The sequence below is a fragment of the Sinocyclocheilus anshuiensis genome, unplaced genomic scaffold (assembly GCF_001515605.1).
Source record: "Sinocyclocheilus anshuiensis isolate Anshui unplaced genomic scaffold, SAMN03320099.WGS_v1.1 scaffold1239, whole genome shotgun sequence".
Lineage (NCBI taxonomy): Eukaryota > Metazoa > Chordata > Actinopteri > Cypriniformes > Cyprinidae > Sinocyclocheilus > Sinocyclocheilus anshuiensis.
Window position 1 is genome coordinate 1,137,255 of NW_015540949.1, and position 23,841 is coordinate 1,161,095.

A 23,841-nucleotide genomic window follows, 5' to 3' on the forward strand; every position below is an offset into this window, starting at 1 on the left:
CACACACACACACACACACACACACACACACACACACACATATGTATTTATACAAAAGTCATTTTTAAATTATATATCTATTTTTTTATTTTATATGCTTGTTTGTGTATTTTCTCCTCTTCCTGTTTCAGGTGTGGTATCTGTTGGGATGGCTGTTTTATTTGCAGCTGGACAAACAAGACTTGACAAACAACGGTGTGAACTTCAGAAAATCAGCTTGGACGTACCTTAGCAAGGCCAAAAAGGTCTGTTGGCTCACATATACCTGTAAATCCATACTGGATGTCATTTCTTGAGACTCTAAAACATAGACTTTCATTGCTTAATGTTATTGCAGAATGCGCTATTGATAGGTAGTTATGGCCAGCCAATAGGAAAGCAGGAGACATCTATCTCAGTACTCTTATCGATCCTAGAGGCTTTTCAAGGTCTCAGACATGCACATAAACCTTCAAATTAAAAGACGAGCCAGACGAGACGTAATACAAACTCTGACCCTGTCTCAGCACGCAGCACTGTCTTTGTTTTAACTTCACTAATAAAGTAAAAGTTACAGTTACGGATATACAAATGGATAAGGAAACATTTGAAATATTTGAATCATAATAATTATGACTTTGATTACTTAATTTTAGGGAATTAATTATTATTAATTCATTCAGGTTTTAAAAGGACTCGGATCTGAAAATTCGAGGTCCACCTGATTAAACTGATTTCAAATTTGATAGTTTACACTCTATCAGTTTCTCGGCCAGCGAGAAGTTAATGTCAGTGTGTATTACCAATTTGACTATATGTATTTTCCTGGCCACGGTCAACACAATTATGATAATTTGTAAGCTCTTAGAGAGGTAACGTAATCTTTGGCAAAGGTTTTAACCTTAAAATTATATGACACCAAACAATGATTCTTTATAAATGAAACATGAATTTTATTGGCTATTCTAGATTACATTACCTAAGCTAATTCAAATATAATAGTATATAAATAATACTAAATTAACACTGACCCAAACCAGTATTATTAGTTAACTAAAATTAAATCTGAAATAAAACATCATAAAAAATACTTACACATATAAAAAAAGAAATCTACTAAAAATATAAAGATAAAAGCCAATTTAAAATAACAATAAAATTATCATAATGTCTAAAAACACACACATACACACACACAATTACAAAAAAAATTGTTTTCGCCAGCACCTGACCAATTAGTACTAGCACTTACCTATTCTATTCTATTCTATTCTATTCTATTCTATTCGGTCTAATTTATTTATATATGTGTGTGTATATATATATATATATATATATTTATTTAATATTTATATATTTAATATTTATATATTTAATATTTATTTAATATATTTTTGTATACATTTACTCCTTAATAAATGTGTTATTTTCATAATTTATTACATTTCTTTAGTCTTTTATGTATATCTGTTTAATTCTTGCACTTATTTCTTTGTCATTTATTTATTTATCTGTTTATTTAATCATCTGTGTATTTGTAATCTGTGATAATGAGAGGGCTTGGTCTTTAATATAGTGGGTTTGGGATTTTTTTATGTTTTAATCAAAATTTGGAAGTAAAAAATATAATTATACAATAAATAATGAACCTATTCTCTTTAATTTGAGAGTCCTTTAAGAGTATCTCTGCATCTGCATAATCTTGAAAGACTTCATAAGGTCTTTGGAGTTTGTCTACTGTTTAAATCTGTGAAGAAGAATCTTTATTTGTGCTGCTTTATACATTTTTTAAAAGGAAATTTGAGAGTAAAAATTAGCTCATGAGCACAAAATATATAAATAAGACCTGAAAGTCACACTCTTGGCTTTGGCTCAGACTTGTGAATATTTAATTATGTTCGCTAACGTCTCAATTATTCATCTGCTCTTTAATCAGTGCCCCATATTGGCCAAGCTTTTGTTAGCTGTGTCATTAATATGGCCATAATAAAGCAAATAGTAATTATTTATTAATTAGCCTCTTAGAAGGTCATCTCTCTGCACTGTGAAATATACTGCTAGTTATGAATGAGTTGCCAGCTTATTGCTTAGTATTAAAAGTGATAACCTTTCAACTTTTAGTAATAGTATCACCTAAACTGTTATTAAATCTGATGATCATGTACATTTTTTGACCTTTGAGAAGATAATATTTCAGTACCATCATAAAGCGTCTTATTTTCTGCACAATTTCTCTGTAAATGGGAATAGTTGAAAATTTCCTGAAAATGTACTCATCCTCAGGCAATCCAAGATGTAGATGAGTTTGTTTCTTCATCAGAAACCAACTTGGTGAAATGTAGCATTACATAATTTGCTCAACAGTGCATCCTCTGCAGTGAATGGGTGCCCTCAGAATGAGAGTCCAAAAAGCTGATAAAACATTAGGGGTGTAAGTCGGATGGTTCGTCACGATACGATACGATATCGATTCTTATACCCAGCGATACGATATTTGCCGATACTTCAAAAAATTCTACGATACATTTTCGATACGATTTCATACAGGAGAATATCGGTCGATATATCCATATTATTATATTATATACCTAACCATCTACATTTTTATTAACTCACAAATGCAACCAAAACATATAACATGAACATTTATCTTAAATTTTCACATTCTGTTCCTCAATTGGGACATTCACAACAAAAAATAGGCCTAAACTTTTTTTTTTAAATAATAAAGAAAAATAAATAATTGAAAAAAAAAAAAAATGTAAGTCACACACAAGATCAGTAATCTTAAGATATGACAACAGTCAAGACAGTCCTTTAGGTTTCTGTGCTAAAATATGCAATGTGTAAAATAATGTAAATCCTCATTAGGAAACACAAACGAGATACTCCAGTTGTAGGAAAAAAACTACATTAATATAGAAAAATAAATAAAACAATTCAAAAATAAAGCTGTTAACTTTATTTGAGACTTTTTTGGCTGCTACTATGGGCTCAGTGCTAAAAACCTTTTCTACAGATAACCAAATTACAAGCAATAGCAGAAAATAAATACAGTATAACAAAGACACAAATTTAATAAACAGTGTTTTTCAGGTAGATCTAAAAGAAGTTTTCAGGTACAGAAATGTAATAATCCAGTGTAAAATAACACTGCATAGTCTTCACTGTATAGATTAAATATAGATTAATCCTTATAAAAGTTGTTCAGTCAAAATCAGTGAAAGATTTTTTTCTTTGACAGAAGTTTTCTGTAAGTCTGCTTTCACTTTAAGAAGGAAAGCACGGATCCAATATACTGATACGTACACATGCATATTCTTTCTCAACTGTTTACATTAAGACATAGGCCTAACCGACTGTGTTTACTAGGATATTCGCCAAGGCGCACATGCTGATGTAATTTGGTCTGTATTTGTTCATCCATACACAAAAAGCGGAAGGGAGCTCAATTAGGTATTAGCGTGCTGTCGATGCGGCTGTCTGTATGCGTGAGCTTTGGATGTGTGCGCGTCACTGCGTGCTGAAAACTTCTCACAAGCGCTCGAAAGTTCCGTCAACTATCCCAAGCGTCTTTTACGCTCGCCCTTCAGGCAGTCTTATCGTCCCGACACGTGAGTTTGAACGAGAATGCACGCATTGGCGGTAATGCATAGACGGACATTGGTGAAAATGTGGACAGTGCCAAAATAAAGTGCCTATTTATACTACAGATATCGATATTTTACGTGTGGCATCGATACATCGTATCGTTAGACATTTAATCGATGTATCGATCCATATCGATTGATCGTTACACCCCTATAAAACATCACAATAATCCACAAGCAATCTACATGACTCCAGTCTATCAATTAATGTCCTGTTAAAGGGTTAGTTCACCCAAAAATGAAAATTAGCCCGTGCTTTACTCACCCTCAAAGCATCCTGAGTGTATATGACTTTCTTCTTTCAGATGAATCCAATCGGAGTTATATTAAAATTATCCTTGCTCTTCCAAGCTTTAGAATGGGAGTAGGCGGGTGTTTTTGTTCAACAATCCAAAAGTAGTCAAATAAAGCGCACGCATCCATAATAAAACGTTCCTCACACGGTTCTGGGGGGTGAATAAAGGCCTCCTGTAGCGAATCAATGCATTTTTGTAAGAAAATTATCAATTTTTAAAATGTTATAAATACTTTTTTCTCACTTCTGCTGACTATCATACGTGCAAGCCGTTCCTGGCGGATGACGTAGGACGTACACGTCACACTCTTCTGTGGCTGCAAAAAAAAGTATTTAAAAAAATGGATCTGGATTTTTGGTCCATACAATGTTGGTTCAATGTTAGTTTGAACATTAACTTGCATTGAATGGACAAAAGTAGTACAAACATCTTAAAATTATCTTCTGTGTTTTATAGGAGAAAGTCAAAATATAAAAAAATTTGCTTTAATACATGCATACACACTGTACATGCAGACATATTCCCAATATCTAAAATGGAGACTTTGAAATATTACATTGTTAGCTGTTGCCCAGCTGCTGAGGGTTGGATCTTTAAATGTATTTCCATATATTTTTAATTCTTCAGTTTCATGCCTCTGCTTTAGTGATCATTAGCAAGTTGTTGTGAAACTGATGGCTCCTGAGCTAATCTCTTGATTACAGCCTCGATTTTTCTCCTGAATCGATTGATTTCCCCTGCTCCTCTGATTTTAATTAGCTTGTGGCTACTCTGCCTGCTGTGGATTTGTTTTCCGTTTCTGCGCTCATATTGCCTTTTTCTACCTTCATCCCATCCTTCTCTCGCTTCCTTACTCTCTGCTCGTTCCTCCGTCACAGTCTATGACTTCAGGCAGAGTTCAGATTCCGCTTTAGCCGCTATTCACCATTGATTTTCTGCCTTCTGCTCAATGTCCAGCTCTTTACACGTCCATCCCTCAATACCCACCTCTCCATACCTCACTACCTCTCTTTTCTCGTCCTTTCACTTGTGCCATTCCTTACTACCTCTCTTTACTCCCTCTATTCCTTGCTAACTCTTTTTTTCTTCCTCTCTTGCTCAGTACTTTTTTGTGTGTATGACCCTGTTTATACCTGCAATTAACATCCGCCTCGCTGATTCAATCACAGGTGGTCAGTTGAGATTTTTTGCTGCATATACCTGGTCTTAAAGGATTAAAGGGTCCCTCGTGTTGGTCCAGGCCTTCATGATTGTGGAACATGTAACACAAAACATTTTTAATAATATCCTGCACAGTGTTTTCAATGCAAAAATAATGAATGAATCTTTCTAGCTTTAAAAAGTAAGTATAAAGGTATAAAAAAAAAGTGGTCCATATGATTTGTGGTCCATACTCTAAGAAGTCCTCTGAATTCATACAATAGCTTTTTGTAAGGAACAGTCCAACATTTCTTAGAAATGTTTCCATTAAGCCAGTAAGGAGGTTAATCTCAGGATGACAAATCATTTTGTTTTTGTGGTCTTGATAATCTTTTTTTTTTATTATTATTATTATGTAAGTAAATAATGTGACAATGTTTACATGTGCCAAATACAGAATCACATGGACCAAACATATAGCATAAAAGTAAGAAACATAGGCTAAGTAAAGAAAGTGGCAATATTTACATGTGCCAAATATACAGGTGCATCTCAATAAATTAGAATGTCATGGAAAAGCATGCATGTGCGTGTGTGTGTGCGCGTGTGCGTGCGTGTGACATTGTGTCTAGAGGTGGGGGAGGAAGCATGCAAATGAAATAGTATTTTAACAGATATAAGTAGTATAACTTTAAAAATGAAGAAAAAAAAGACAACAAATGTTATTAGCAACAATATTAACAATATTAATAATAACCATAATAATAATTTCATTAAGACTGGGAAAGGGTGGAGGACAATGAAGAGGGCAAGTAATAATAATATTAAGTTATAAATTAATAAATATTTTATTGGGGTTGCCTCTGATCCCGCAGTGGCTACAACATACCATAACTTAATCCCCAGCCCATGTCATGCCACAACGGGAGTGCTATGGAAAGATGCTGCGGGGCAACAGGGCCCAAAGCCCCCCACCCCACCCCCCAAAACACCAGCCATCCCTGGCCACTACCTACATGCCCCATTTACCTTATATGTCTATTTTTTTATTTATGTTTTTAATGTGTAGATGTGTATGTCTCAGCTAGTTTGTGATGCATTAAAAAAGTGAGACGTGTAGTGCAGCCCAGGTCAGGGACCCAGCCCACCCACACGGCACACTTACCCTGTGTATGTGTTTTTTGTGTGTGTGTGTGTGTGTGTGTGTGTGTGTGTGTATGTATGTTGTATATATGTCTCAGCTACTTTGTGATGCATTAAAACAGTGAAACGTGTAGTGCAGCCCAGGCCAGGGACCCATCCCAGGGAGACGGCGGGGAGACACATGGTCTTGATCATCTAATTCATTGAAATAATCTGACTCAAGAATTTTGCTTTATAAATTCACCTTTAGTGTTTTATGTAAAAAGGAAAGTCGTATACTTTGGGAAGACACGAGATGAGCAACAATTACTACATTTTATTTATTTAATAATTCATTATTTCTTTCTCAAATTTGTCAGCATCAACAGTTTGCATGAAACATTTATTTAATAATTAATGTACACTACCATTCAAATGTTGAAAGAATTTTTTTTTTTTAAATAAAAGAAAGAAATTCAGCAAGGGTGCTTTACACTGGCTAGGATGCATGTACATTTTTACCGATATTCATGCAGTGGATTTCAGTGAGTTGGACTGTTTCTTATTTATTACTGAAATATTTTGTATTCTTCAGTATTTTCTCCTCCTTTTCATGTCACTTATTTATCTCCATCAGCTCATTCTTCCTCTCTTCATCCCTCAGTACGTCTCTTTTTATTCTTCATTACCTCCATTCCTTGTCCTGTATTGATCTGGACAGTATTGGTTGAGCTTTGAGTGCATGACCATATTTTCAGCCATTAATAATCTTACATATAATGATTTATCATGCTTATGTTATGATGCATATATGCTCCAGCCTCTTGCTTCGTGAATAGACAGTCACACTTTATCGATCCTCTAGGGGAAATTGAAGAAAGAAAAATTCAGAAGGCATTTCATCAGCTTTTGTTCTGTGTGGCAATATAGACATTGTGCGTCACAATGTTACTGCAGCATTAGTGAAGCGTCTCGCTCAACCATGGGTGCAAAATGACCAGTTTTGAGCATCTCATTGCTCTGTCTGTAACTTACCATGGCAGCTCTTGAAATCGCCTCTAGCAAAACACTCGAAAAGCACATTCACTTGAACACACACCTTGTGTGACCTCGAGGAACTAATTATACATAGTTAAACAATGTGTTTGTTAATTTGCGCAACTGTCTTCACGCTCTTTTCACATTCCAATTAAACAAATTATGTTTCAGGTCTGCTGTTTTCTTCCAGTGTCTATCTGAGTGAATATAACATTTCCTGGAAGAGATGCAAGGATGTTTTTAGACTTGACCGGTGCAGATTTTCTCTGTGATTTGACAGTTTTATGTGTATTTGTATGTATTTCCACACGTGTATTTTACTGAACCCTATGTTTATATATACAGCTGCTGTGTTGGTAGATGCTTTGTGTAATTTCATTGATTGCAGTAGATTTGAACACATCTGAACCCACAGCTGTCTTTCACACACTCCAGAGCGATAGAGAACAGGCGATGTGAATCATACATTTTTGATTGTATGTTTTAGCTCAAAACCAGCTATTAGGTACTCTCACATTGTTTACGGGTTTTACACTGCAGGGGTCAAATGTCAGGATAAAAATATTCTAGTGAGTGCCACGTTTAGTGCCTCTCTCTGACTTTAACGGTCAGTGTGGTGGTGTGACACAGTGGGCAAAACCTCAGGACAAATACTCAGACACTCATTTTCAGTAAGGATTTGTTGGTAACACTTTAGTATAGGGACCAATTCTCACTAACTAGTTACTTGATAACATGCATATTACTAGCATATTGGCTGTTTATTAGTACTCATAAAGCACATATTCTGCATGACTGTATTCTAATCCTGCCCAATACCTAAACTTAACAACTACTTTATTAACTATTAATAAGCAGTAATTAGGGGTTTACTGAGGCAAATGTCATAGTTAATAGGGAGAACTGCACCATAAAATAAAGTGTGACCAATTTGACTGTTAAAAAATGAACTGTACCGATGATCCAATTTTTCCCTGATAACCGATAGATTGCTGATATTTCGTCATATTTGTGACCCTGGACCACAAACCAGTCGTAAGGGTTAATTTTTTTTAATTGAATTTTTGAAATGTATACATCATCTGAAAGCTGAAGCTGATAAATAAGCTTTCCATTGATGTATGATTTGTTAGGATAGGACAATATTTGCCCTATATATAACTATTTGAATATCTGGAATCTGAGATATAAATCAAAATATTGAGAAAATCGCCTTCAAAGTTGTCCGAATGAAGTTCTTAGCAACGCGTATTGATTACTGTGTTTTTTAGCATAGCAATTGTAGATTGAAAATTGTTTCTTTTCCTCAGGTTTAAACATTGTGTAATCATCAAAACCCATGTGCTTAGACAAATTGAGCTGTGGTGAGCATGTGGGGAACTCAAGTTCGAATACGGCTTGCGACATTTCAAAATCCCATACTCTCTTATTGCTTCCTGTTATTATGTGTAATTATAAATGGAAAAAGTGTAATTATAATTGGACAAAAGTGCACAAAAATAATAAAAATCTCTAGTATGTTGTACTGCATTATGGTTTTAACTTTTATGAAGACTGAAATTTCTCATGCAATCTCAAAAACTCTTTGTTATAGGGTGTGCAATATTTGAGTTCACAGTGACTTTTAGATAGGGGTGGACGATATGGCAAAAATATCATATCACAATTTTTTTTGTTAGAAATATCACGATTCACGATTTTATCATTATTCTTTGTTATGTTGGTTTTACTATTTTGCAAGTTGTTTGAGCATTACAGCCAAACTAATTTCCCATTATAAAGACAAAGCCTTTCAAGGTAACAAAATATAAAAAAAAGAATGGTGGATATTTAGGCCAAAGTGGGCGAAGATAAAAATCTTTGTCATTATTTTATCTGTTATTAAAAAATGAGAAGAAAGATACACATTACAAATACACATAATATACAAATAAAACAAATACTGATTTATTTTCAGGTACAATAGGTGTATTTAGCAGGAGTATTCAAGAAATTGAATGAACAAATGTAAAAATAAAACACTATATATATTGACTGAAAAATGTTTCAGTCAAGAGTAGTGAGTGATTTTTCTCTTTGTGTTTTTGGTGTTTTATTAACATTAAAGGAATAATTCACCCAAAAATAAAAATAATGTTTTATTTTTATACCATCATTTACTCGCTTCTTTCTTCTGCTGAAAATAAATGCTGGAAAACCAAACAGTTGCTGGTCCCCAGCGACTTCCATAGTATTTTTTTCCCAACAAATTCAATGTGGACCAGCAACTGTTTTGTTACCCACATTCTTCAAAATATCTTCTTTTGTGTTCAGCACAAGAAAGAAATTAATACAGGTTTGGGCCAACATGTGAGTGAGTAAATAATGACAGAAATTACATTTTAAGGTGAACTATCCCTTTAATGGGATATCAGTCGGCATCATGTTTAGTACTGTCTCTTTAAGACCTGCACGCATATAATATACAGGGCATCCGTTTTCTCTCAGCTGTTAACTTTCATTTTAGACATAACCAAATGAGCCTATCCATAAACCTTGTGTGTTTTGACAGTATTTGTGCTAAAGATAACTTAGTTCAGTGATCAGGCGCTGTTTAACAGGTTTTTTAGTGCGCGGTGTACATTTAGTGTACGTTTAGTGTATAGAAAAAGCACACGTCAGAACAGCAAATGAATGAAATGTTTAACCAGTAAGGCTTTAAAGCAGATGCAAATAATGTACTTTTGTGGTTGCGAATAAGTGCAGTGTCCCGTGAGAGTAACTCTACCGCTGAGTTAACACTGATGTAAATGTGTTTGGCATTGTACAGTATATTGAGACGGAGGCGCCAGAACTGCAGCTGATAGAATGTGCGCTGTAGCACGTTACTAGCCTACGATATTTCTTCAAAAGCAGATCGTGGAGACATTTTTATCGTCATATCGCACACCCCTACTTTTAGAGTAGACTGATGCTTTATAAATGTACTCTATAGAGAACCCTTCCAGTCTGTTTGCTTGTATCTCTGCGCTCCCAGTTGAATGAGAGCTGTAGAGCATCTTTTGTTGAGTGCATTATGTTTGTTTGTTCTTTTAGCTCAGGTCTGTAGTTTGATGTATTAAGAGCCATTCTCATCTCTTGAGATATAGAAAGGTGCTATCACTGTGCTCTTAGAGAAATCACTTCTGGTAGACACGAGCACATGCAGGATTGGAGTCACTTATTCGTTTATAGAATCATACTAAAACTATATTCTATATTCTTTTGTTATCTGCCTCTGTCTGCCCTGATACCTTTTGGGACTTGATGCACAGAAGTGTTTGAAAGCTACATTTTTTTTGTGATTTAGAATAATAATAATAATACAATAATATTCTTGTAAACGTGTCTTTATTTTTTCTTTAACTGCACATTATCATTTGAGTATTGTCAGCAAGATTAGAATTTCTGTAACTGCTCGGATGGATCCCATGAGTCTGTTCACTAAAATCAATTTCATTCTGTGACTCTTTCTGCAAGTTACATTTGTGACAGCAGTAGGAGTCTTTTTGTGATTAAGGAATGAATCACTGAATCATTTACTCATGATTCAGATCAATGTTCATTCATCAAAAAGGTGTCTTATTAGAGGTAGAACCAAGAAATGAAATAGTCCTTCACAGCCCATACTCAAATGCTATTTGAAATGTCTGACTCATTCTATTGAATTGGTTTGTTCAGATGAGTCATGTGAATAAACCCTAAACAAAATAAAATCCTGCAAATTCACAACTCAGGTAAAATTTATTTTGCAGTCACACTGTATTTTAGCTGTGCAGGAGGGAAAGAGGAAAGGAAAGAGTGTGCGTGTGTGTGTGCGTGTGTGTGTGCGTGCGTGCGTGCGTGCGTGTGTTTGTGTGTGTAACCTGTGCGGATATAAATGACTATCTGTCAGCTGGACAGTAAGGTCAGTTGTGGATCAGAAGTTGGTCCAGCCCAGCAGTTCATCACAGAAGAGAGGCACAGAACAAGAGTGAGAGATATGGCCTGAAGAGAGTGATTTAAGGACAGTGGGAGGAGTCCTTGATGGTAATCTGAATGATGAAAGAAGGCAGATAAAGAGGGAAGGACAGGCACGAACACAATCACATTCATTGCTTTCAACACACAAATGCACACTATGCCTGACACACACACTCTGGGACCAGGGAACTTCTGCTTTGTATTTGGAAGTAGAGAAGTCATACTTAGATACTTAGATGCTAGTCTGATTGTATGTTTTTGTAACATTCTAAGATTATTTTTATCTAAATAAAACCTTATGTTTATAAAATACAAATTTAAATATTGTAAAATATCTCTGCAGTCTTACCTAGGTTTAAAAATGGATGGATGTACATACAAAAAAAAGTAGTGTGTATATATGCACACACGTTTTTGTGTATAATTTACTTAATGAATAACTCTAGATCCAAGTGAAAGAAAATATTTCTATTTTAAAAACATACCGTATATATAATATGCATTATATATATATTATACAAATATATGATAATATATGTCCTTATTTAGAAGCAAACGTGCATATGCGTACCAGGTTTAGACTGAATTTTGAGGACCATTCAATGGTGTGTGTGTGTGTAATTATTTTTACAATTTATATCTAAATCACTGCTCCGGGTGTGTGTTCACTTTCACTCTAAATGAAGAATTATAGATTTAAATGAAATAAAATACATTCATTATATTATTATTTAATGAAATTGTTATTATTGTTAATAATAATAATACAATATCATTTTATTAATAATAAATATAAAGGCATATTTTATAATAACAATATAAAGATAATAATAAACCTCATATAGATAGCCAATTAAATGTATGTCAGTTTTTTTCCCTGAATTGTGAGAATCAAATAATGTTTAAGGAAAATAACAACCTTTAAAAAATGCACTAAGCATCTAATCCTTAATCATTTAAATGTAAATACGATAACGTGTGAGGGTTTGGTGGTTTAGGATTACGGTCTCAAAATCATTAGCTCTATTGAATATCCACACCACAGAGAAACAGATGTGTTTGTGTATGGGTATGTGGTTTGTCTTTAGTCGCAAAAGTGTGTGTGAAATTTATTTTTGTGCTTGTTCCCAAGTGAGTATGATGGCCATAGCAGAAGATCGCAGACTCTTTTCCGCTTGTACACACACACACACACACCCCATCACCACCTCCAGCCAATTTTCTTCAGCAAAGACCTTCTTCCCCCAGACAGAGCTCCTCTGCAAAGCTGCCATTTCAAAACATACAAATACATCAGTGGAGAAGGTAGAAGTCTTGGATAAGGGAGGGATTGCTTGCAAAAAGTGGAAGATAGTATTCAGCAGTAGCTTCCTCCAGGAGGAACATTTCCGCTGTGTTCATGTTTGAGAGCTTATTAGAGGATGTAAAGATGAGGAGATTGAGTGGGTGATGGCTGAACTGTGGGTTTGTGGAAGGTGTTTTTGACACTGTGTGTGTATCAGTGGCTGATGGAGTGTAACTCTTATCGGGACTAGAGATCAGGTCTCAGTAATTACAGGGTGGAACTCCAGATGGTGGCTGTTGCTGAGGTAACACATTAGCTGGAGCGCCGTCCTCCTCTAGACTGATTAAAATAAACACAACTCAGATCTGTGAATCCAAATCACAGGAGCTGTGGCACAAGTGTTTCTCAATTCGTTTATTTATTTTGCAGAAGGGGTGGGTGGAGTGATACAGGGTCATTCTCTTTATGCAGTGCTTTTTCTATCCCTGTGGAAAATCATCTCGGTTTATTGGAGGATTATGTGTTAAGTTTAGAGATATATTTACACAAAATATTGCAAATATTTGAATTTTAAGGCATTGTAATAATTTTGCTATCAGAGGAGACAGGTCTTCCCATGTGTGCAGATACTGTATGTCACCTTACTTAATGAAATTCTGTCAAAAGATCTTGATTGAGGTCTGTTTTTAAATCCTTTCTTGCATTTTCCACAACATCTGTCTGTCTATCGTTCCATCGATTCATCCATCATTCTATCTATTGTTCTATTTAGCTATCAATATATCTATTGTTTCATCCATCCATCATTCTGTCATTCCATCCATTGACTGAATGTGCTTCAACATCCATCCATCCATCCATCCATCGTTCTGTTGTTCTATCTATCGTTCTGTCGTTCTAGCTGTCATTCTATCATTCTGTCGTGCATATTTGCACTGCATTTATTTGATTATATACAATTTAATGCACTGCAAGTATTTTTTTATGAATGATTTGTTCTGATTTCCGTCTCTTCCTTTCTGTTTCTTCTCCAACCTCCATCACTCAAGCACTTTTTAGGTGACTAATGCGAGTGAGCTAATGAATACGCTTATCAAAATACAATTTAAAATGTTCTTCTTTATTATAATACTTCATGTAAGAGCTTAAAATTGCCTGTGCTGATTTCTAATTCGTAAATTGGGTGTGTTTTTATTCTCCAAATCAGGCATGTTACATTTACCTAGAAATGTTGGTCCTTTTGGTACAAATTGATCTATTAATTTGAGCACTGAACCTGGAATTAAATGTACAGTAACGTTTGCAATGACCATCCGATGTAGCTATCCACTCCAGTTATGCATTAACCAGTATATAACAAATCATTCAAAAGACATTAAAATGTTCCGGTCCTGTGAGCCAGTGTGAGTTTAATGTTTAAGCGTTGCTTTATCATCACAATTAACCTTGATATCCGGCAGCGAAAAGGCCCTACAGTACATGTACACACACATCAACATTGTGTTAAAATGCCCTCATGGGTCTAACTAAACCTGTGTGGCCAACGGTTTTAATGTTTGTGTGTGTGTGAAGGTCAGATCTGTAGAGCAGGTAGGAGTTTCAGACTCTCCTGAGGTCTTATGATCGGTCCGTAAATGAGATCCCACGAGGCCCAGAGAGCCCTGTCGCCACTCGCTGTTGCTTAGCGACCGTTCCCACGGCTCTGAGGGTGATATAAGGGAGCAACGGGCTGCCCACTGACAGTATGTGTGTGTGAGATGACCTGGTTAGTCTGCGAGTGTGAAGGACTCTGTGGTTTCGCTCCTGAGGGAGTTAAATAAGGTTCTGTGGTGCTAAAACTCATTAAATAAAAAGAAGGAAAGAGAGGAAAGAACAGTGAAGGAGAGGTTGATAAGTTGTGGGGTCACTTTCTCCAGCTTTTTAAATGACTTCTCTTACAAGTATTAATAAGAAATGTGCTTTCTTAATTAAAGTCTGGTTGTTAGAGTAGCGTCTGCATGATTACAGTTCACTGAAGAGAGGGCTGCACCCCAAACGCACTGCTAATACCTCATAAGGAGTGACCTTTAGAAAAAATAGTGTGCATTAGTCATTCTCACATGACGCTTTCTGAAGTTGAGGAAGTTTGTACGCTCTCTGCATGACTTTTTGACGAGGTGCAAGTCTGTCTGACGCCTGTGCTCTTTTTAGCTTTGCCATCATTAGCCGCATTTATATCACATTAAGACTGTTTCGTATTCATGTCTGGTTTCCGTCAGTCTTTGAGTACTCACTCAAGTAATTCTTTACGAATTTTCATAATTTTTACATTAAAATTAACTCTCAATTGATACATTGTTACTATTAATACAGTAGCATGTAGATTACTTTTTTAAATTACTTTTTATTTTATTTATTCCGATTATTTATCTTTCTGTACTACTAGTAATAAGTAATCGCATGCATTCTATAGAAAATCCAGTCTTTTTTAATTAATATGCTGCTTTTGTGGAAGGTGACATTTGAACCAATTCTTTTAACTTTGAGTTTTTCAAATAATAATACACAATGTGCATACAGTTCAATCTTTTAGTACTAAAGTAATATTTTAGGAATTTTCATAATTGTTTTTCATTAAAATTAAATATCAGTTGATAAATTGATACAGTAAAATGCATGTGGATGACTTCAAAAAATGTGTGCATAGCTAACTTTTTAATTTTAGAACTTATTTATTTTAATGATTATTATTATTACTATTTATCTTTCTGTACCTTGTACTGGTCATGATTTGCATTGAAACACTTGGAATTTAAGTCAAGTAACAACACGCAGTGTGCATAACCAACATGATCTCATGAGAATTTGTATGTATTTTATGCAAAACGTGGTTCTACAAAATGTACATTTACTTGCGTTTTCACAGGCACTAAAACGCACGATACTGACGTATTTACTTTATTTTAACATACAATATTGACGTATTTTCAGCATTTTAATGTACAACACTGACGTATTGATGACACCTAAAATGTAAACTTTACAGACTTATTAATCCTTAATTAATTAATTATGATCCTTAAATAAATTCTTCTGAATATTGAAATCGCAGCATTTAGGCCCTGTGTCCACCAAAGCGTTTTTCTCCGCGGCTTGCGTATTGTTTCAGTTGTTCTCAATGGGAGCGCCGCGTTTTTTAAAACGCCAGGAGCGTGCCGAGCGCTGAGCGTCTTTTTCACGCTGAGCGTTCAGCCGTTTTTTTTTTTACACCAATTATGGTGTAATTTTCGTAATTTTCGTAACTGTCGCCTCTGGCTTGCTTAGTTGGGGACACTTCATTTCCAGCGATACCGTTGACTTGATTGCAAAGATACTATTTAAACTGAGCTGGATGTTGACATCACTGAATTCAATGATGAACTGTCTTTAACTGAAAAATTTGTGTTTACTATTGTCATTTTGCATTATTGACACACTATTTTCCTAATTAATGCTGTTCAGTTGCTTTGACACAATCTGTATTGTTAAAAGCGCTATATAAATAAAGGTGACTTGACTTGACTTGACTTAATTTTAAGTGTTTCTTGTTGACATATTATTTAATGCATCATCACTTTGTTTGCAGTGAATGCAGTCTTTATTTGGAGATTTTTTTTTCCCCAGCTCTCATTATGTTGAGCTTCTTCATTTTACATCAGCTTGCATGTATGTGCTGAAATTAACTGACTTTTTAAGCTTAATTGATTGTTCATTAATTAATCACATGCATCCCTTTATTCACGTTTGGCAGTTGCACTGAAACTGTAAAACATTCTGACATTAATTGTACTGATTCCCCTGCTGAAACAGGATGAAATCCCCAGCCAGCGTTCTTATATTAAGCAAAGGGAGAAAGTGTGGGGCGATATATTGTTTTGCAGTCACATCGAGAATTGCTTTTTTTATCATGTTCTTTCAGGGTATATTTTACAGTGATAAGAGTTGAGACAGTGGGGGGATTGAATTCTCTTCCTCTCCTGGCAAGCACTCAGTCACTTGCTGAACAGTTTCCCACTGATGCAGAACTCGCTTCGTTTGTGCTTGGAAAGGAGTCACTAATTTGTGGAATTTGCCAGCTGACTTCGCTGGCACTGGACCTTCTCGAAGAAAGACGGAGGGAGAGAAAGAGAGATGAAAGTCCTTGAAAGATGGAGAAAAGAGGAGTTAGATAAAAGAGAAATATATAGGAGGAGAGTTTTGATTTAGTGGCAACTTGTTCACACTGCAAAACATGCCAAGCCTGGAGTCAAAGCTGAGATTTCTCTTTACTCTCCGAACAAACACTGCCACTATTCATTCCTCTGATAATAATCATAAGATCGGTGTTTTTTTTTCTCACTCTCTTTCTCTAATCTGCAGCTCTATGTGAAGCTGTGCTGTGAGGACGCACCCATGTTTGAGCATACGGAGCAGCTGTTAGCAGAGCTGGGTGGTGAAGAGCATGGGGCTGATGATGATGATGAAGCTGGACCATCTGTAGACAACATTGAGGATGATTTTATTCAAAGCAGTGATGAAGAAGATGATGCCATGGATCACTGACTCAACGTTTTTCACTTGTTTGTTCTAATTGTCATCCATGGACTCGTCCAATCAGAATATTAAACTGAAAGCAGATGGCTGATCTTCACAGTTTCCTTCATCTTCTGTCTCTCTACCAGTTACTTTTCTTCTCCCCTTCTATTCCAGTTTGATATGTCTGACTAAAGCTGGGATGTATTTTCTGTTTGCCTTGTTTTTTTGCATGCTGAGACTGCGAACCATCAGGACATCTGTCACAATGATCTGGACACTGATCAAGATGGTGTTTCATTTATTTTTTACTGTTTTATAAATGTTACAAAGCGCTAACAGTATCAGAATAAAAACAATTCAAAGTAAAGGCATTTCTAATTCCATTAAAAATATATATCCATATAACATTGTTCATATTTTTATTTTCTTTTTTAGACTTTTGTTTGTTTTAACGTATGTTATATGGAATGAGAACTGAAGTTTGATATAAAAACAAACTAAGCTAAATGCCAATACATGTTTATATTTCCTTGAAATGATGATGATGATAATGGTGTGAAAACATTGTCTCATTCTGACTTCATTATGACTTTAGCTCTTGTGTGAATATAAGAAGTCAATATCCAGAATCTGCACAATGAACCCACTAGCTGGAAGACATTTCGTCTCTCAACATACTTGAGTGTTTGTTAATGTCATTCCCTTGATGAGGAACTTAAGGATCATTTTGGTTATGAATGTGCAAAAATAGTTTTGTTTATCCTGATGCAGACCCCAGAAATGTGGCATTATAATGCCACTATCACAATACATTTGATAATGAGCCTTGATGTTTGTTTTGTATTTTCCGATGGTCTCTGTCTCTCAGTCTTCACAGAGAACCGTTTTTATGAACTGCTTCATTTTTTCCCATCAAATATTTCAGAGACACTAGAACAAGCCTCCTGAGTTCAAACGAGACATTTGGTTTCATTTTGTGAATCCAAAGCAAATCTCATAATCTGATCATATGAGGCCTGTCGGGTTCCCAGCCCTAATGAAGATTCTCAAGTTTTAATTAAGCTTATGGAGTTTTAGCTTCTGGGAGATAGAGAGTCTGGATGAAATATAGTCATATTTTGACTAAACCATTTTCTTTTTCTTTTTTTGGAACAACGTTTCATGTGCCCATAAAACCAGTATAACCCCTTTTACACTACAGTTCAAACGTTTTAGGTCAGTAGGATTTTTCTTTTTTTTAAACACCTCTTATGCCTTCCAAGACTGCAATATATTTGATCAAGAACACTGTAAAAACAGTAATATTGTCAAATAATATTACAATAAAAAAAAAAAATTATATTTGAATATATTTTAAAATTTACTTTATTCCTGTGACAGCAAAGCTGAATTTTCAGCAACCATTACTCATTTACATTTACATTTATGCATTTAGCAGACGCTTTTATCCAAAGCGACTTACAGTGCATTCAGGCTATACATTTTTTTTACCAGCATGTATACTCCAGTCTTCAGTGTCACATGATCCTTCAGAAATCATTATAATATGCTAATTTGCTGCTCAAGAAACATTTATTATTATTACTATCAATGTTGAAAACAGTTATAGATTTTATTGAAATACATTTTTTTGTTACAGTTATTTTAAGACATCCTTATTGAATAAAAGAATAAAAAAAAAAAATCTTATTGACTCCAAACAGTCTACATAACAGTGTATAGTAGTTTATTACACGAATGAAAATTGTGTATGTCTAGAGACATTATACAGTGTTTGTACTTTATATTGCACTTTGTACGGTTGCTTTACAGTCTTGCAAGGCCATTGGGATTGTGAACACCTTAAATAGTTTTTAACACAAGGCCTTTGATGGACATTTTACACAGACAGAGCATGTTTTATTAATTCACTGGAAACAGCGACAAGAAGGGAAATGACAGAAAGCAGAGCACAACTGTATGAATGAGAAACATTTATGCTAAAGCATGTCAAGGTTGAGATATATGTGTATTGATAATTCAATGATATGTTTAATAACTCCTGAAAGACGAATTCGTGTGCTGGCTGCAAAATGGATGAAACCTCTTTTATGTTTTGTTCTTACACAGTGAAGGCCGTTATGGGAAGCTCCCTTACAGAAAATCACCAGAAAACAACAGCCAAACGGAAAGATCGATGATAAATGTGTCACCTGAATAGCAGGTCTAACTTGCAGTAGATGTCACAGTGTCTGCAATTGTCAGGTCAGTCTCTATGATACATTTAGAGCCAACTTTCCTCCTGAGGGTCAAGATTACTCCTTGTACTTTTCCGATTTCAATTATAAAGGCTAGTTATCCAATTACCCTCAGGATTTGGCAATACAAAGCTTACATATCAAAGGACTCGTCACTTTTTGATCATGACACTGTATGTAATGAAAATCTAACAGTGAAATGCGAAAGTTTGGGAACCCCTTGCAGAATCTGAAAATGTGAATAATTTTAACAAAATAAGAGAGATCATACAAAATGCATGTTATTTTTTATTTAGTACTGTCCTGAGTAAGATATTTTACATAAAATATGTTTACATTTAGCCCACAAGACAAAAAAATAGCTGAAATTATTAAAAAAAAACCCATTCAAAAGTTTGGGAACCCTTGGTGTGGTTACCTGGATGATCTTCCACTGTTTTTTGTTTTGTGATGGTTGTTCATGAGTCCCTTGTTTGTTCTGAACAGTTAAACTGAGCACTGTTCCTCTGTGTCCTGCAGATTCTTCAGGTTTCCAGCATCTTTTGCATATTTGAACCCTTTCCAGCAGTGACTGTATGATTTTGAGATCCATCTTTTCACACTGAGGACAATTGAGGGACTCAAACACAACTATTAAAAAAGGTTCAAACATTCACTGATGCTCCAGAAGGAAACACGATGCATTAAGAGCTTTTTAAGAATGAAGAAAACTTTTTGAATTTGAAGATCAAGGTAAATTGTAATTAATTTGTCTTCCGGGAAACATGCAAGTATCTTCTGTTGCTTCCGAAGGGCAGAACTAAATGGGAAAAAATTATATTTCAGCAAAATAAGAAAAATTGGGACATCTTCGTCCTGTTCAAAAGTTTTCTCTTAATGCATCGTGTTTCCTTCTGGAGCATCAGTGAATGTTTGAACCTTTTTTAATAGTTGTGTTTGAGCTTTTGAATGGGGTTATTTTAATAATTTCAGCTATTTTTTTGTCTTGTGGACTAAATGTATACATCTTTTATGTAAAGTATCTTACTCAGGACAGTACTAAATAAAAAATAACAGGCATTCTGCATGATCTCTCTTATTTTGTTAAAATTATTCACATTTTCACAGATTCTGCAAGGGGTTGCCAAACCTTCGCATGCCACTGTACTTGATTCAGACAAAACCAGCTGCTGTTTACACCTTTATATTCGGTTGTCATCACTAAACAAATTAATTCTCACTTTCCAGCAGTTTTCCTGTCAATTTTATGTTTTTTGAGAGAAATGTGACGGCATGCTATGCCTTGTGGGTAATATGTTCATCCATCCATCCATCCCCTCATCCATCGAAGGGTCGATTTTACACTTGGGCTTTTAGAATAATGGAAAGGCACTTAAGATGGCAACACGCTTTCCACCGGAGAGAGCAGCATGAGGAAGAACATTGAGAACATGTTAAATTGTGTTATGAAATAGGGCTGTAGAGTAAACGTGTCAAGGGCAAGACTACTATTAAAATCTTTCATTTAACCTAAGGTTTAGTATCTGTTAGGTTCATTCTGAGGTAGAAGTTTTTACTCGTCTGGACAAAAATGTACTGTAATGTGGCTTCTTCCACAAATGCAGTACACTTTGGTGGCCTATGACTTTTATAAAAGCAGTAGAAAGACAAACACCATGCTTTTATTCTCTGATCTGTTAGATAGTATTATCTAACATAAAATTGACTTAGCATGAAAAGTAGCTAGTTTTAGAGGTTTTGGCCTCTTCTATATCATAGGATTTGACTTGACTATATCAAACAATTTAAACCAATATAAACGTATCACTAGCTATAAACCAAAATGTAGCCACAACTGAATGATTTAGGCTTTATTTAGGCTTAATTTTCAACTGTGATAATACCCGTTCTAGCCTAGTTTTCACATATTAGGGTTCACAAATCCCAAATTTTGGTAACAAGATTGCATAAATCTGCTAACACGAAGGAATACAAAATATGACAATTTGTATATAATTTAGGTTGACAGTCATGATTTTCTGAAGGTTTACGGAGGGATGGATTTTCATTGTTTTGTTTTAAACCCTATGACAATCAATAAACAAATAAACAAAATAAAATATTTTTTGAAAAAAACTATTTTTTGTTGACCAAAAACAGACTTTTTTCAAAATCATCTTATGTTCGACAGAAGAAAGAAGTTCTCATAGAGTTTTGGAACAATATCAGGATGAATAAATGATTAAACAATTTAAATTTTTGGGTGGACTATCCCCTTTAGCACCATTTGTTGAAAAAAAATAAATAAATCAGGCCTTATTTTGTATCATATTCGTGGAAAGTGCCATTTGTGGTTTTCCCCGTTACTCTTTACCATCACTACAGCCGCGGGTTATATGGAGGATTGAGTAGAAAGGCTGAAGCACATTAATAACAACTCCAATGACTAATGAGAGCTCGGCTGGAATAGGAGATATTTTTGGTTTTGTGTCAGAAACTCCTCTATGGCATACTATGTAGGGTTTACTGGCTGCACAGCCTAATACGCTAATTATCGTTTTTTTCCCTGGAACTAAATGAACATGCAGCTCATTTGTTAAAAGCAGAACTGCATTAAAGTACAAAAGTACTTAAAGCTCCTCTAATACTCAATAATATACTGTACAGGTAATTAATGTTTTTGCCTTGAGGAACGGCTTGTGTAGATAAGGCTTTACTGTATGGACCTTAAATATTTTATTCTTAGTGATGTCTTCTATGTTAAGTCAAAGCAGCTGATGTTGCCATCAGTTTTAATTGCAGACGTGCTCTATCAAAAACAGCAATAGCTTCGTCTTAGCTCCTGGAAGGCATGAGAATGGGATTGAAAAGAGAAAGCAAAAATCTAATTATTCAGTCAAATGAAAGTACTCTTATTAAGGAGAAATTGTTCAGAGAGATTCTTTGTTTTGTTACAAACAGATAATCACTCTTCAGTATCCACAATCAAATTATGCTGCTGTTGTTTATTCATTGCCTCAAGTTTTTAAATTTAAAACTGCTTTTGTTTTCAAGAGAACAGGCTTTTGTTTATAGCTAGGAGTCGAAATATTGATGGTAAGTTTAGATCAGTTCTTCAGTTCAATTTAGCAAGCCGAAGGCTTCTCTAAGAAGTCAAATAAGTGATTTTGGGGCTCACAGCGTGCCAGAAGCTCTTCAAACTAAAGCGACTAAGTAAGTGGATACAGATTAAACACAGCTGAATTTCAAGTGCCTGTCAACCAGTCTGCCTCCCAAATAATCTGCCTCATCTCTTTGAAGAATTTACATTCAACCGTGTGGGAAAATAATCTCGGAGTAGAGAGATTCTTGCACAGATTAGCCTCTGGCATATTGCAATCCTAAACACACGAATGGAAGAGAAGCCATGCTTTGGAAAGGTTTTTGAGGCAGTTTGTCCTCAGATAAGTGTAGATTTGTGGAAGTATAATCCGAGCATCATCATGAGCCCTAGCATTCTCCTTATCGGGGCTCGGGCTGCGAAACCCACGGAGGCTTTATTTCCTTACAGAATGAGAGCGAAACAAGTGTGACCAACATCGCTGGAGGCGGTGCAGGTTCCAGCCGAGCAGAACTTTCCAATTACCTGATACATTGGCATATAAACAGAGAGTTGGCTCTGTTTAAGCCAGCAAATTCCTTAGAGATAAACACAGATTCTAATCTCTGTTATTGTGTTCTTAACATTCACTTTTCATGTTTTACTAGCAGTAATCCTCCACTGAGAGATGCCGATAACAGTGATAATGATGTACGAGCTAAATGCAACTTTAATGGCTTGTACCGACTGAAAAACAAAGGCTCAGATCTTCTGTTTCAAACTAAACATCGGTCCTGTGTGGCTGAGGGTGCGGAAGTGCTAATTAGATTTATAGACTGAAGGGGACGTCTGAGACCATATGAATCATCTGTAATTTGATATAAAATGTGATAAGACTCACACAAACATCATATTTACATAAAAAGTTCCAAAATGGAAAAAACACTAGTGAAGTCTGCAAAATGATACTGTTTTGAAAGCTTTTTAAAGCCATTTTTATCCCAAGTGCTGTCAAAGGATTCACTGTACGGTTCCTTTCCACATAATTCTCCCTTTCTTTCTTTCACTCAAGGTCTGTCTTTTCAAGATTATAAGCGGTTTCTGCATTCCCCCTCTAGTTCTGTGAAATCTGATATGGTCATATCTGTCCCTGACCCATCTCAAGCGTCTGTGTGTTGTACATCAAAACAAGACAAGCACTCGCTGACACTGTCCATGAGTCATCGCTCGCACAACCTCTCTGCCCATTTCTTCTATTCTCTTTTCTGTCTAACATATATATTCATCTTTTGTGATCTATGTCAAGGGAGAGTGTGAAACTCCTTTTTCATTTGAAGACATTTGTTTGAGCGCCGGCAAGTGTAACTGCAGACATTCCCTGCAATATGAGCATCACATATTTAAAGATAGAATATAGAGAGAGAGAGAGACTTGTTGCAGAAATTTAAAATTATAGCATGTAAATACATGAATGTAGGTAGGTAGGTAGGTAGGTAGGTAGGTAGGTAGGTAGGTAGATAGA

At 35.3% G+C, this 23,841-nt stretch overlaps 1 protein-coding gene across 1 annotated transcript in view; it reads left to right on the forward strand.

Moving 5' to 3' along the window:
- LOC107689883 (probable assembly chaperone of rpl4) overlaps positions 1-17,352 on the forward strand; it is an 85,290-nt gene extending 67,938 nt beyond the window's left edge. Inside the window, exons 10-11 of the mRNA XM_016488062.1 lie at positions 132-245; positions 16,869-17,352. Of these exons, the coding sequence (XP_016343548.1) occupies positions 132-245; positions 16,869-17,051 (297 nt within the window). The 3' untranslated portion in view covers positions 17,052-17,352. The remainder of the gene's footprint in view (positions 1-131; positions 246-16,868) is intronic.
- The last annotated feature ends 6,489 nt before the right edge of the window (positions 17,353-23,841 follow it).